This window comes from Moschus berezovskii, chromosome 5 (assembly GCF_049115385.1).
Source record: "Moschus berezovskii isolate FMDL1 chromosome 5, NW_MosBer_1.0, whole genome shotgun sequence".
Lineage (NCBI taxonomy): Eukaryota > Metazoa > Chordata > Mammalia > Artiodactyla > Moschidae > Moschus > Moschus berezovskii.
Genome location: NC_142464.1, coordinates 96937570 through 96950161, shown reverse-complemented (window position 1 = coordinate 96950161; position 12592 = coordinate 96937570). Strand labels below are relative to the sequence as shown.

The following is a 12592-nucleotide window of genomic DNA, read 5'->3' as shown; positions in this document are numbered from 1 at the left end:
AAGTAACATCACTGGGCCTGAGATTTGAACATTTCCAATAGAAGGTATGTAGAAATGATTTTTAATAGCATGTGGGCTAATCCTTCCTGCTTTCTCCATGGCTTTCAAGTGTCCCCAGTAGTCATTGCCCTTTGCTAAGAGGTTGCTGGCTGCTTCAGTGACCACTGTTTCCACTCAGGTTTAGGCCCTCATCTGGAGAATCGTTATGATCTACGGAAAGTCTCACAATAGGAGGCGATTTCTGTAATAAATGAGCAATGATGAGGTCTGTAGCTAAGGCAGTGTAAATAGATGGGAAGAGAATGGAAGAGACTTTACAGAACACTGTGACTGAATGGATTTAGGGCGAAAAAAAAGAAGGCTTGAATGAAGATGAATACTGATAAACTGCAATCTGTAGACTTTGCTATACATCAGACCTGTGTCTCCATGGTAAAGCCAGTTAACACTGCCTCCCACCAACAGATAGCGTTAGTAATGAGACTGGACATTTCCGCCTTGGATGTGGTCCTGTTAATTAACTTTTTATATGTTTAGTATGTTTATGCTTAGTTTGCATGTGTTTTATGAACATTGCCCCTGGTGGCTCAGATGGGAAAGAGTCTACCCACAATGTAGGAGACTTGAGTTCGATCCCTGGGTTGGAAAGATCCCCTGGAGAAGGAAATGGCAACCCACTCCAGTATTCTTGCCTGGAAAATCCCATGGATGGAAGAGCCTGGAGGACTACACTCCACAGGGTCGCAAAGAGTCAAACACGACTGAGTGACTTCACTTTCAGTATCTATGAACACTATTAACCCATCTATGCATGAGCAGGGCAAAAAAGTAATTTCAAAGCTACTGGGAAAAAGAGATTTAAGAGTATTACACTAATGCTAAAGAGATTAAAACAAAAATTGAAAAGCATGATAAAGATGTTGGAAATTGTGTTTGTAGAGGAGGTGAATCCATTAATAAGAGGAACAACTCTGAAGGGTCAAGATCTAATCAGGCTGCTTGTGAAAAAAAGCATTTTTCAGTACAGCACTAGGGGAAAAGTAATTGACCCGATGAGGAAACAACTCCACATATTGGAGTTGTGTCTGGAAGATCAACATTACCACTGAATGCCCACTAGCTCAATGTTCTTTGTAGTGAAAGGGTAGAAGATTTTTCAAGAGGGTAAAACTAACCACTGTGGAAAAGCTGTAGTGATATTTCCTTGTAAGACAAGTTGACATAAATTCAAAGGCTGTTTGAAAGTGCCCAGTAGTTAGGGGGATGCAGAGATGGCATGTGGAGACACCAGAGATTCTGAGAATGCCCTCTGAGGCTTACACAGAGGGAAGCGGGGAGAGAGTGTATTTAGTAGGAGAAGACAGAATAGAAAATGGGAACAGATTTGAATGCAACAGAAAAGCAATAGACATAGACATATTTGCTGAAAACAGATGCTACGAGGTAAGGTTTACCTACAGTTCATGTCTGTACTGCTTGAAAAGGAACAGTAGAGCCATTAGACCAGCAGTTGGAAGGGATAGGAATCATCCCCCCTTCCCTTTGCCTATATTCCATGAGAGTGAATGACCTCACGTTTGAAAACACAGAATAAGAGCCTCAGAAGAAGAATATGACTTAGATCTGATAAATATTTTCAAATAATTACAATTCCACACTAATACATTCTTTTTTCAACTTTGTTTTCAAATAAATGTAATGCTATTTAAATTAATATTCCATATTAGTGCATGTAATATTAATTTAATATTAATTATATTAGTCTATGTAATGTTCGATTTTATTAGACTGATTATATTCTTTGTAGCTGAAGATGGAGAAGCTCTATACAATCACCAAATCAAGACCAGAAGTTGACTGTGGCTCAGATCATGAATTCCTTATTGCAAAATTTAGACTTAAATTAAAGAAAGTAGGGAAAACCACTAGGCCATTCAGGTATGATCTAAATCAAATCCCTTATGATTATACAGTGAAGGTGCAAATAGATACAAGGGATCAGATCTGATAGAGTGCCTGAAGAACTATGGACAGAGGTTCACAGCATTGTACAGGAGGTGGTGATCAAAACCATCCCCAAGAAAAATGGAAAAAAGGTGAAATGGTTGTCTTAATAGGCCTTACAAATAGCTGAGAAAAGAAGAGAAGGGAAAGGCAAAGGATAAAAGGGAAGATATACCCATCTGAATGCAGAGTTCCAAAGAATAGCAGGGAGAGATAAGAAAGCCTTCCTCAGTGATCAAAGAAATAGAGGAAAACAATAGAATGGGAAAGACTAGAGATCTCTTCAAGAAAATTAGAGATACCAAGGGACATTTCATGCAAAGAAGGGCACAATAAAAGGCAAAAATGGTATGGACCTAACAGAAGCAGAAGATGTTAAGAAGAGGTGACAAGAATACACAGAAAAACTAAACAAAAGATATCTTAATGACCCAGATAACCATGATGGTGTGATCACTCACCTAGAGCCAGACATCCTGGAATGTGAAGTGAAGTGGGCCTAAGCAAGTATCACTACAAACAAAGTTAGTGGAGGTGATGGAATTCCAGCTGAGCTATTTCAAATCCTAAAAGATGATGCTGTGAAAGTGCTGCACTCAGTACGACAGCAAATTTGGAAAAACTAAGCAGTGGCAAATTTGGAAAACTAAGCAGTGGCCACAGGAATGGAAAAGGTGTTTTCATTCCAATCCCAAAGAAAGGCAATGCCAAAGAATGTTCAAACTGCCACACAATTGCACTCATCTTACATGCTAGGAAAGTAATGCTTAAAATTCTCCAAGCTAGGTTTCAACAGTACATGAACGAAGAATTCCCAATGTTCAAGCTGGATTTAGAAAAGGCAGAGGAACCAGAGATCAAATTGCCAACATCTGTTGGATCATAGAAAAAGCAAGGGAATTCCAGACAAACATCTACTTCAGCTTCACCAATGATGCTAAAGCCTTTGACTGTGTGGATCACAACAAACTGGAAAATTCTTAAAGAGGTGGGAATGCCAGAGCACCTTACCTGCCTCCTGAGAAACCTATATACAGGTCAAGAAGCAACAGTTAGAACCGGATAAGGAACAATGGACTGGTTCAAAATTGGGAAAGGAGTACATCTAGGCTGTATATTGTCACCCTGCTTATTTAACTTATGTGCAGAGTTCATCATGTGAAATGCCCAGCTGGGTGAAGCACAAACTGGAATCAGGTTTGCCAGGAGAACTATCAATAATCTTAGATATGCAGATGACACCACCTTTATGTCAGAAAGTGAAGAGGAACTAAAGAGCCTCTTGATGAAAGTGAAAGAGGAGAGTGTAAAAGCTGGCTTGAAGCTCAACATTCAGAAAACTAAGATCATGGCATCTGGTCCCATCACTTCATGACAAATAGATGGGAAACAATGGAAACAGTGACAGTCTTTATTTTGTTGGGCTCCAAAGTCTCTGCAGATCGTGACTGCTGCCATGAAATTAAAAGATACTTGCCCCTTGGAAGAAAAGCTATGGCAACCCTAGACAGAATATTAAAAAGCAGAAACATTTTTTCCAACAAAGGTCCATTTAATCAAAGCTATGGTTTTTCCAGTAGTCATGTATGGATGTGAGAGTTGGACCATATAGAAAGCTGAGCACTGAAGTATTAATTGATGCTTTTGAACTGTGATGTTGAAGACTCTGGAGACTCCCTTGAACTGCAAAGAGATCAAACCAATCAGTCCTGAAAGAATTCAATCCTGAATATTCATTGAAAGGACTGATGCTGAAGCTGAAGCTTTGGCCACCTGATGCAAAGAGCGGACTCATTAGAAAAGACCCTGATGCTGGGAAAGATTGAAGGCAGGAGGAGAAGGGGATGACAGGATGAGATTGTTGAAAGGCATTACTGACTCAATGGACATGAGTTTGAGCATGCTCTGGGAGATGATGAAGGACAGGAAAGCCTGGCGTTTTTCAGTCCATGGGATTGCAAAGGGTGGGAAGCGAATGAGTGACCAAACAACATTAGTGTATGTGGGACTTGCCTCGTGGCTGAGCCATAAAGAATCCGCCTGCCAATGCAGGAGCGGTGGGTTTGATCCCTGGGTTGGGAAGATCCCCTGGAGAGGGAAATGGTAACCCACGCCAGTATTCTTGCCTGGGAAATCATGTGGACAGCGGAGCCTGGCAGTCTACAATCTATGGGTGACAAAAAAGTCAGACATGACTTAGCAACTAAAACAACAAAATAACAATTAGTGTGTGACCTTTACAATAGGAATATGAGCTGTAGCTATCTGAATGTAATCTGGACTTGATACTTAATGAAGAATAAATTTCAGACAAACGATCATTTCTCTTCAACTGTAGTAGTGAATAGTATAGTCCTGGTGTTTTCTAAGTAAACCAAAGATGAAACAGAGTCAGAAAAACACCAGTGAGGTGAAAGGAAGGAACTAACTATCAGATAACCTTTTCATTCAAAAGGATGAAGCTGGAGAAGGAAATAAATATGTAAAATCATGAAATTAGATTAATATGGGCAAAATTTGAGCTAGTTCTTAAAATTAATAAATATTAGAAATATAGTTTCCAATGAAACTGAATTAAGGACAGAAGTAACTTTATGTATGGAGTGCCCCATGGAACTCATTCCTCTCATACCATGGTGATATGATGGGCAGATATAAATGGGTTACAAAAATACTTAGCAGCAGTGGACAACAGCCCCACAATGGGTTACTATGGGAAATCAGAGATTTTTCTTGAATTTATGTTCCTGTAGGATTTTTTAGAGATCAAATGCTAAGTAGAATACATAAATATGCTTCATCTATAGACCGATGAAATTATATAGATTGTATGATTTTCTTATTCTTACCCTATGTAAAACTCTGATTTTGCCTTATGTGCTTCAGTTGTGTCAGACTCTTTGTGACCCTATGGACTATAGCCTGACAGGCTCCTCTGTCCATGCGATTTTCCAGGCAAGAATACTGGAGTAGTTTGCCATGCCTTCCTTCAGATATCTTCCCTACCCATGGATCAAACCACATCTCTTATGTCTCCTGCATTGGCAGGTGGGTTCTTTACCAGTAGCGCCACCTGGAAAGTCCATTTTACCTTATGTAGGGAAAGAACAAATTAACACGATGTGGCCAGTCAGGCTCTCTCGCCCCACACTCTCCACACCATCTAGCCTCATGTTCTATGAACAGTGACTTTGCAGGGTTATGTAATGGCTCAGATCACATAGCACTACTCATGCACCTCACGAGGTACTCACTTGGCCATGGGCTACTTTGTGTGGGATGGCTGTTATGAACTTCACCGTGAAATCCCTGGCTGCTGCTGCATCAGGGCTACATTGGAGTGACCCATGGCTATGTTATATGGGGTTATGTTAAGGCTACATTATGGTTATGTTATGGCTGCTGCTATGGCTGCTTCTCTCCTGCCTGCTTCATCAGCCAGGAGAGAGGCTGTGTTATGGCTGCCATGCCAGCCAGGAGAAAATAAATATGTCTGCAGTTCCTACTGTTCCTTAAGTCTTCATCCAGCCTCTGATTTCCTGCATTGCCTACCCTGGGTTCAGCAAACAGTGTGAACAGCAAGACAACTGGCATCACAAATAGGATCAACAACACCTAGGAATATTTTATTCCTACCAACAAAGGTCCGTCTAGTCAAGGCTATGGTTTTTCCCGTGGTCATGTATGGATGTGAGAGTTGGACTGTGAAGAAAGCTGATTGCCGAAGAATTGATGCTTTTGAACTGTGGTGTTGGAGAAGACTCTTGAGAGTCCCTTGTACCACAAGATTCAACCAGTCCATTCTAAGGGAGATCGATCCTGGGTGTTCATTGGAAGACTGATGCTAAAGCTGAAACTGCAATACTTTGGCCACCTCATGTGACGAGTTGACTCACTGGAAAAGACTCTGTTGCTGGGAAAGGTTGGGGACGGGAGGAGAAGGGGACAACCGAGAATGAGATGGCTGGATGGTATCACCGACTCTGTGGACATGAGTTTGAGTGAACTCAGGGAGTTGGTGATGGACAGGGAGGCCTGGTGTGCTGTGATTCATGGGGTCGTGGAGAGTCGGACACGACTGAGCGACTGAACTGACTGACTAAGCATATATGAATTTCTACCTTTGAATAACTGATATTTATAGTAGCTTAACCATTTTAATCTGGTGGCTCAGATGGTAAAGAGTCTTCCTGCAATGCAGGAGACGTGGGTTCAATCCCTGAGTTGGGAAGACCCCCTGGAGAAGGGAATGGCAACCCACCCCAGTAATCTTGCCTGGAAAATTCCCTGGATGGAGGAGCCTTGTGGGCTACAGTCCTTGGAGTTGCAAAGAGTTGGACACAACTGAACAACTAACAGTAACTAACCAGTTTGAATTTATAACCAAAAATGGAAAGAAAGTTCATTAGTTTTCAAAAATTGTATTCTTACCATTAAAAAAACTAATTGAAAGCTAATGATAGATATTTCTTTTAACATAACACATTTTATGTTTTCTCTAGGCTGGAATGATAAAAAGTGATAATGATGAGTATTTCATTGAACCCTTGGAAAGAGGTAAGCAGATGGAGGAAGAAAAAGGAAGGATTCATGTTGTCTACAAGAGATCAGCAGTAGAACGGGCTCCCATAGACATGTCCCAAGACTTCCACTACAGAGGTAGGCATCTTTGACAAGCTTTAATAGTTAACTGTGGTTCTAAAATATGATGAAACAACTCTCGCATCATAGAGAGAATGTGATAGTCATGTGCCTTTGTATAATGTGGAAGAAGCAAAAGAAGTTTATATTTATAAATTATGAAATATGGCTTGCAATTTTTTAAATGCATAAGAGAAATACATATTACAGGTATTATTTTATTTCAAGGCATCATTCTCCCAATTTGTTATTTTTTATTTCCTTTAAATTTTCACATTAAAATAACCTCTTCTCTAGCTTGGGTTAAAATTTCAAAGTGTGTCTTTCAGGATAATCTAAATTATGCATTATTAATATTATTTTAAAACTTTTAAAATGAGATATATTGAAACAGCAAAGAACTGTATTTTGTTTGAAGTCCAGCATGATAGATAACATTTGAAAATAAGAATGCTATTTGATTTTGCCTATTTGGCAAAACTTTTTACAATGTAAAAGTGACAATTAGTTGAATGATTCTGTCAAATTTTATTTTAAGGTAGGCTAGGCCACTAAAGTCAAGTGAATTATTGCCTATCAAGGTTTTCGGTTTATTTTTTTTTTAAATGAGACTGGAAAGTAGCTTGGTATTAAGAAGATGTTTTTATAAGTTTGGTATTGAAATTCCCTTTATGGAAAATAAAGGAATAATAGGAATCTGTTTTTTAACTAAATCTCAAAAAGCCTATACAATTGACCCTTGAACAGCATTGGGGTTGGAGTGTCCATCCTCCTTGCCCTTGAACATCCACGTATGATTTATAGCCTCATCCCTTACATGTGGGTCCTCTGTATCCGAGGTTCCCCATCCTCAGATTCAACTAACTCTGGATTCAGCCAACTAGGAATCAGTGGATCATGCAATACGGTAGTATTTACTGTAGAAAAAAATCCACTTAGAAGTGGACACAGGCAGTTCAAACCCCTGTTGTTCAAGGGTCAACTGTATTTTCTTTTGTAAGGCCAACTTTCTAAATTAAAGGCAATGGAAATCTCCCCTAGGGAACTGTCAGGGATACAGATAATCTTCTTAATTTAGCAGCCATCTGTCTTCTAGATTAATGATGTCTTCTGAGAGTTGTTGCCTAGTTATTCGTCTGAGGTTCAGATGCCACCATCTTCCTTTTATATGTGGTATTAATTGAAATAGTACCATTTAAAATGCATTTAAAATTAACATGGCCTGAACATTTTTTGAGAAATTTCTGATTTGAAACAATAGGTCTGTATTAACAGATGCAGTGCTATGAAATGTGTGTCTATCCCAGGGGGTCACGATGGTATAATAGGAAGGAAATATACTCTGCAGTTAGAGAGACATAATAATGATAATAAGTAATAATAATAGCCTCTACAACATAAATTGTTAGATTAGTAGTTAACATTTTGGAGCCTCAGTTTCTTTATCTGTGAATAGAGATCAGAAATATATATCACACAGTTGTAATAAGTATTAGAAATAATATACACAGATTGCTGCGTGTAACCCTCAGCAATAATAGGTCCTGAATCAGTGTTAGATGTGGTTATTATTATTAATTACTTTGTTCAAAAATTTTACATAATAGGAGTTTTATTAAAGTTGAATAGACATTGCTTTCTCACGTGTTGTGAATGCATTACCATTAATTCTCATTTATAAATATCTTCATGCTTTAGAAATGTTAATCTAAGTCAAAAGATGGTTATATCAAAGGATAGATAGTAGGATACAGTGCTTTTTCTATAATCCTGATTGTTGTATGTTAAAAGTAATATCTTTTTTGAAGCAACAAACATCTTTTAGAAAAGCATAACCCCACAGACTATAGAATGGTCTTGGAGGACTGGAAACCAGATTAGTCTCTACGACTGTCCTCCTCTGCTTCATCTATCATACTGTAGTTTCACCAAACTGCACCCTGTTCCTCCATTGCAGTCTCTGAAGATATCTATTTCTATAAATAGCAGCCTTTGGTGCTTTCCAATAGTGTGATATCTATAGGGGAAGAGAGATTATATTTTTCTTGAAATAATAAAATTGTAAGAAATATTATATTTAATACCTATTGCATTTTTAGATGTTAAATTAGACAAAATAATTTAGGAGTCAAGGTATATACATTTATAAGAATTGGATATAATTAATTTGGGACATTATTTTAGGAAACCATTAAAAATATAAATTCCAGTAGCATCAGTATCAGTATACTCAGATTATTTGAGGAATTTTTAAGAAGTTTTCCAATTGTGAATAGAGGATTCAGTTCAGTTCAGTTCAGTTGCTCAGTCATGTCCGACTCTCCACGACCCCATGAATCACAGCACGCCAGGCCTCCCTGTCCATCACCAACTCCCTGAGTTCACTCAAACTCATGTCCACAGAGTCGGTGATACCATCCAGCCATCTCATTCTCGGTCGTCCCCTTCTCCTCCCGCCCCCAACCTTTCCCAGCATCAGAGTCTTTTCCAGTGAGTCAATTCGTCGCATGAGGTGGCCAAAGTATTGCAGCTTCAGCTTTAGCATCAGTCCTTCCAATGAACACCCAGGATTGATCTCCCTTAGAATGGACTGGTTGGGTCTCCTTGCAGTACAAGGGACTCTCAAGAGTCTTCTCCAGCACCACAGTTCAAAAGCATCAATTCTTCGGCAATCAGCTTTCTTCACAGTCCAACTCTCACATCCATACATGACCACGGGAAAAACCATAGCCTTGACTAGACGGACCTTGGTTGGCAAAGTAATGTCTCTGCTTTTCAATATATTATCAAGGTTGGTCATAACTTTCCTTCCAAGGAGTAAGCGTCTTTTAATTTCATGGCTGCAATCAGCATCTGCAGTGATTTTGGAGCCCAAAAAAATAAAGTCTGACACTGTTTCCACTGTTTTTCCATCTATTTCCCATGAAGTGATGGGACCAGATGCCATGATCTTTGTTTTCTGAATGTTGAGCTTCAAGCCAACCTTTTCACTCTCCTCTTTCACTTTCAACAAGAGGCTTTTGAGTTCCTCTTCAAACCTAGGGTAATGTATTTTGGAAAGGTTTTCAACAGTCATGGGTCAAAGCAAAAGGGGTTCCTTTGTTAACTCTCAGTTACCTTAAAACTGGAACCAAAATAGAGCCATTCAGTTCTCTTAGAATATTCCATGATAAACCTTAGTATGAATTTCACAATTTTTATTTTATTTATGCACTTCCGATTGAACTGAGTTGCTGGTGCTATCAATTTACCTCCTTTGGAGAGTTTTAAATTATAATGATATATTTTAAAAGTGTAAATATCTTCTAGGGTAAATAGAGATTCAAATTTAGAACCTGAAATACCATACTATAATATTTAAATTATTCTTTTAATTTCTTGGTTTCAGGACTGAGAGCCAAGATTTTTCATGGACTAAATACTTTCCAAGGGAAAATTAAGAATAAATTTTTATAATTCAATCCATCATTCTGAAATGTAAAATTAAACAGGTTCCAGAATTATAAAGGTATATTGGTTTATAAATGAAAACTATATTATGATATAAAATATTAATTTGGGGGGTCACTATAGGATGTTGTTTTAGGAGATACAAGGTCTCTCTTCAATGAGTTATAGGAAGAGGAATAAAATATATAAGATAAGCCTTCCTCAGAAAGCAATGTATTTGAGGGCCACAGTCTTCATAAATTTCTCTAATAGGTTAATATAAACACTCATCAGGAGGAGCTTTAATCATAAGCAAGTCACTTCTATCCCTTTACAGCTTCATCAGTGGGGCCCTTGTAAATAAATACTCTGCTGTTATTTTGCTAGTCATCACACGTTTCCTGGCCACATTTCTTGCTCTGTCAGTTTAGCAGTTCAGAACTGCCATTCATTTGAGGTCTGTAGTTTGTTGCAGGTGTTCTAAATTAAAACCGATTATGACGTGAACTAGGTGAGGAGTAGTGAGTTGGAGAGAAGGAGTCAAACTGGGTTGAGATTGAAGTAAAATAGATGGGGTTATTTGATAGAGTAGTTTTTGGGGTAGAGAGAGAGGAAGAGTGATCATGGATGACTCAGAATCCTAATCTGGAAGACTATAGAGAATTCTGTTTCCAGAATTCAGGTATTTCAAATGAGAAGTAGGAATAGACTTGATGAAGAATGACAAGTGAGAATAATTTTGGATATATTAACTTTGAAGATGCATTGGGACAGTAAGTGCTCTAAAAAATTCATAGTATATTTTCAAAATCATGTCCCAAAGTCAATGCATGACTGTTATATACCTGTTGCAGTAGGGATAGGTAGAAGTGATCTTGGGAGTCAGGTAGCAGATACTGGCTCACGGTTGCTTAGAATGTCCCTGCTTGCCTTTTACTCTCTCATTCCTAACTCCGTATCAGTGAGAATCAGAAATTGAACATTGCACAGCTTTGGGAACCCATGAAAGATCTTTGCTACCTACCACTATAGGAAAGAAGATTATGTCCTTAAAAACAAACAAAAAAAGAAAAAAATATATATGGTTCTACCATAGTCAAGAGCCCTAAATTATTCCACTTGACTGAAAGCAAACATCTATTTTGATTCCTTATCTTTAAAAATATTTACCTAGGTTTCCATTAAAAGTCACAGCTTTGAACCTGTTGAGATGATAGATTATATAGTACAATTCAACAACAACATCAGCAAATCCTCAGCCATTCCCATATATTGCACAGATTTTCTTTCCTTGACCCTTGAAGAGGTTATATTGTTTTGGAAATGTGGAAAAATATAAATATCTGTTTGAAAATATATTGAACTTATAAAGTCACAAATAATGTGCTCTGTTCTAGAATTATTCTTTTGAGAATAAGATCTAAAACAGTTTTATATTTGGCAATATAAATAATATCTTTCAGTACAGAACTGGCAGGTATTCACAACACATACCACACCCAGGTTCTGGCAAAGAATACCATCCTTTTCATTAAATGACAAATATAAACTTGGCATGCTTATGATAAAGAAACTTGTCTACTTCATCATGGAGGAGAGTTGAATTTACTTCTTTTTCTGATTTCTGCTTTGGGAGTATGGAAATTACATCCGTTTTTGGCATCTTTAGTTTGGACAAAATTGTTTTATATATTACTGATTTGAATTTTACTTGGTAAAAACATGGCTAATAAACTATTAAAGGGTCATAAAATTTACCGCCACTGTTTAGTCATCAGTCTAAACCCAGATAAAAAAGAAAATACATGTCTGATCATCTCTTAAGAATGTCTACATTGTCATCAATAAGTAGTTTGTTTTAGGTAGTCTATTTTTCTGGGGGGTGGGGTAGATTGTACTTGTATGACATCATTCAGCTCCTCATAATTTTTTTCTTAATCTCTAGGCCCTTAGGCTTCTCCCCTCAAATTACAAACTATTCATTCACCAGAAGCTTTGTGTTAAAGTAATTTTTGTAATTACTTCCTACCAGTGGGAAACAAGGAATAGTAAGCCTTTATCTCTTAGCTTCCTTTCAGGATTTTCATTTTCCTGCATGAACCCAAGTGCTTGTGTTGCTGGTATGGTTGTCATGGTGCTGTGAAGGAGTGTCTTTGTCCCAGGTGGGAAACATGTACAAGTCAGAAATGATTTGGGAGTTGCTCCTGGTTGCCAGGGAATGGAACTATGAAACAAGAACTAGAATAATGGGAAGACTATGCCTTATTTTAGTGACACTAGGAACTTCCTAGGCACAGAGTCCTTCCTTAATCTGTAGACACATCAGTAGGTGCTGTAATCCTTTGTATTTGGAAGTTCTCATGACCTATGCCCTAATCAAGGAGAAACTTTGGTGGGCATTGAAGCCCACCAAAAAAAAAAAAGAAATCAAACAAGAGAATTTAATTTTCACAGATGTTTTCTTATGAATGAAGCAAGAAAGATATTACTAAATCATTAAGTTCTGTCAATAGCAAAT

At 38.0% G+C, this 12592-nt stretch overlaps 1 protein-coding gene across 1 annotated transcript in view; it reads left to right on the top strand.

Annotated features, from left to right (window-relative positions):
• The window catches only part of ADAMTS3 (ADAM metallopeptidase with thrombospondin type 1 motif 3), a 279556-nt gene that overhangs the window by 134395 nt on the left and 132569 nt on the right, over window positions 1-12592 (top strand). The window contains exon 4 of the mRNA XM_055434158.2: window positions 6507-6663. Within this exon, the coding sequence (XP_055290133.2) occupies window positions 6507-6663 (157 nt within the window). The remainder of the gene's footprint in view (window positions 1-6506; window positions 6664-12592) is intronic.